Source organism: Nicotiana tomentosiformis, chromosome 6, assembly GCF_000390325.3.
Source record: "Nicotiana tomentosiformis chromosome 6, ASM39032v3, whole genome shotgun sequence".
Taxonomy (NCBI): Eukaryota; Viridiplantae; Streptophyta; class Magnoliopsida; order Solanales; family Solanaceae; genus Nicotiana; species Nicotiana tomentosiformis.
In genome coordinates this window covers 75859669-75862041 of record NC_090817.1, presented here as the reverse complement: position 1 = coordinate 75862041, position 2373 = coordinate 75859669, and the positions used below count along the sequence as shown (strand labels likewise).

At 48.2% G+C, this 2373-nt stretch overlaps 1 protein-coding gene across 1 annotated transcript; it reads left to right on the top strand.

Moving 5' to 3' along the window:
- The first annotated feature begins 1738 nt into the window (after window positions 1–1738).
- LOC138894231 (uncharacterized) lies at window positions 1739–2116 on the top strand. The gene has a single exon (XM_070178914.1). The coding sequence runs from the start codon at window positions 1739–1741 to the stop codon at window positions 2114–2116; it is 378 nt and encodes a 125-aa protein (XP_070035015.1).
- Window positions 2117–2373: the final 257 nt, after the last annotated feature.

Genomic DNA, 2373 nt, shown 5'->3' with positions numbered 1-2373 from the left:
AGAGGCCGAGGTAGGGCTCGTACTACAGAAAGAGCAGCATCTGTGGAGCCACTAGTTACTCCAGATGAGGAGTAGGTACCAGATATTATTGAGCTAGTGGGACCAGCTCAGGCACCGATAGTGCTATCGTTATTCTTGGCCTTTAGGAGGCCTTAACTTAGATTTTGACTGTATGCATAAGCCTAACTTAGTCGATTTTAATTCTAGCTATACTGGCTATCTCACAGGCTGTGAGGGAGGTGCCAGACTCCCACCGCCCGTACTCCAAAGTAGCTAGCTCAGGGTCTTCAGACACCGTGTGTGTTAGCAGTTCAGCCGGTTGCTTCTTCTCGGGTAGAGTTTGGTCCACATTTAACCGTTGAGGATCAGAAGAGGTTTGAGTGGTTTGGGAGGCTTAAACTACCAGAGTTTAGAGGAGGAGAGTCAGAGGATGCTCAGGATTTTCTAGACAGGTGTTAGCGGATTCTTCGCACAATAGGTATTTTGGAGACTAGTGGAGTTGTATTTATCACTTTTCAGTTGACAGGGGCAGCCTACAGATGGTGGCAAGATTATGAGTTGAGCAGGATAGTTGGCGCAACGCCACTTACATGGCATGAGTTCTCAGTTCTCTTCTTAGAGAAGTTTGTCCCACAAACTCGTAGATAGGAGCTGCATAGAGATTTTGAGCAGCTACACCAGTGGGATATGATTGTGACTCAGTATGAGATGAGATTCGCAGATTTGGACCATCATCCTATATGATTGGTTCCCACTGAGAGAGAGAGAGATGACCCGAAGGTTCATTGATGGCATTAACCATATGTTACAGTCTATCTAGAGAGGCCGAGATGGATGCTATGTTTGACCAGGTGGTCGAGATTGCTAGGCGCTTGAAGCAGGTTTGTAGGCTTGAGCACGAGGAGCGAAAGGGCAAGAGGCCCCGTGGGTTAGGTGGGTTTAGTGGTCCTTCATCCAGAGGCTAGTCACATCACAGCAGGGGTTGTCCTTATATGCCCGCTCAGATGGCTCGTCAAGTTCCTCGTGGTTGTTCAGCTAGCCACAGTTCTTACATCACTCGTCCATCTCAGTAGTCTTTTAGTGCACTTCAAACTCAAAGCTCGTACTGTGCTCCATCAGTTCAGGGTTTGTTGGAACCGGGTTCTTCCTATGGTTATTCTAGTTCTTGAGGTCCGATTCAGTCCCCACAGTCATTCCTAGTTCGAGGTTTCTACCATTGTGGAGAGTAGGGGCATGTGAGGAAGTATTTCCCCCATCATTACAAAGGTTCAGTGCAGCAGGGAGGCCAGACTATGATTTCTGCACCAGTTTCTATACCACCCGCTCAGCCAGCTCAGGGTAGAGGTCATGTGGGTCAAGGTCGCCCTAGAGGGGAATGTCAGTCAGGTGGTGGTCAGGCTCGTTTCTATGCATTTCCCACTAGATTAGAGATTGTTTTAGTGTACCACATGGATGCTTCAATATTATTTGACCCTGGTTCCACTTATTCATATGTGTCATCATACTTTGCTCGTTACTTAGATATGCCTCATGATTCCTTATTTATGCTTGTTCATGTATCTATACCGGTGGGTGATTCTATTATTGTGGACCGCGTATATCGGTCGTGTGTGGTAACTATTAAGGCCTATGAGACCAGATTTGATCTTTTACTACTTAGCATGGTTGATTTTATGTAATTTTGGGCATGTACTGGTTGTCTCCATGTCACTCTATTCTTGATTGTCACGCTAAGACTATGACATTGGTGATGCCGAGGTTGGAGTGGAGAGGCTCCCTGGATTATGTTCCTAGTAGGGTGATTTCACATTTGAAGGCTCAACAGATGGTTGAGAAGGGATGTTTGGCGTACTTGAACTTTGTGAGGGATGTTAGTGCTTATACTCCAACTATCAAGTCAATTCTTGTAGTGAAAGACTTTCCAGATGTGTTTCCAGTAGACCTGTCGGGCATGACACCCGACATGGACATTGATTTTGGTATTGACCTGGTGCCGGGCACTCAGCCCATCTCTATTTCACCGTATCGCATGGCACCTATAAAGCTGAAGGAGTTGAAGGAAGAGTTGCAGGGGCTACTAGATAAGGGCTTCATCAGGCCTAGTATTTCACCTTGAGGCAGCGCCAGTTCTATTTGTGAGGAAGAAGGATGCTACTAAGGGTGGCAAGTGGGCCGGTCCAGCCTGGGACCGCGGGGCCAAACGGGCTAAACGGGCCAGGACCGTTTGGCCCGGTTTTAGCGGGCCTGGGCCGGTCTCGTGGGCCGGTCCTATGATTTGGGCCCGTCAGGCCCGGGACCGGCCCGGTCCCTTAGCGGGCCAAACGGTCCCAACGGCTATTTATAAAATATAGCCATTGGGCTGGCACATCTTGA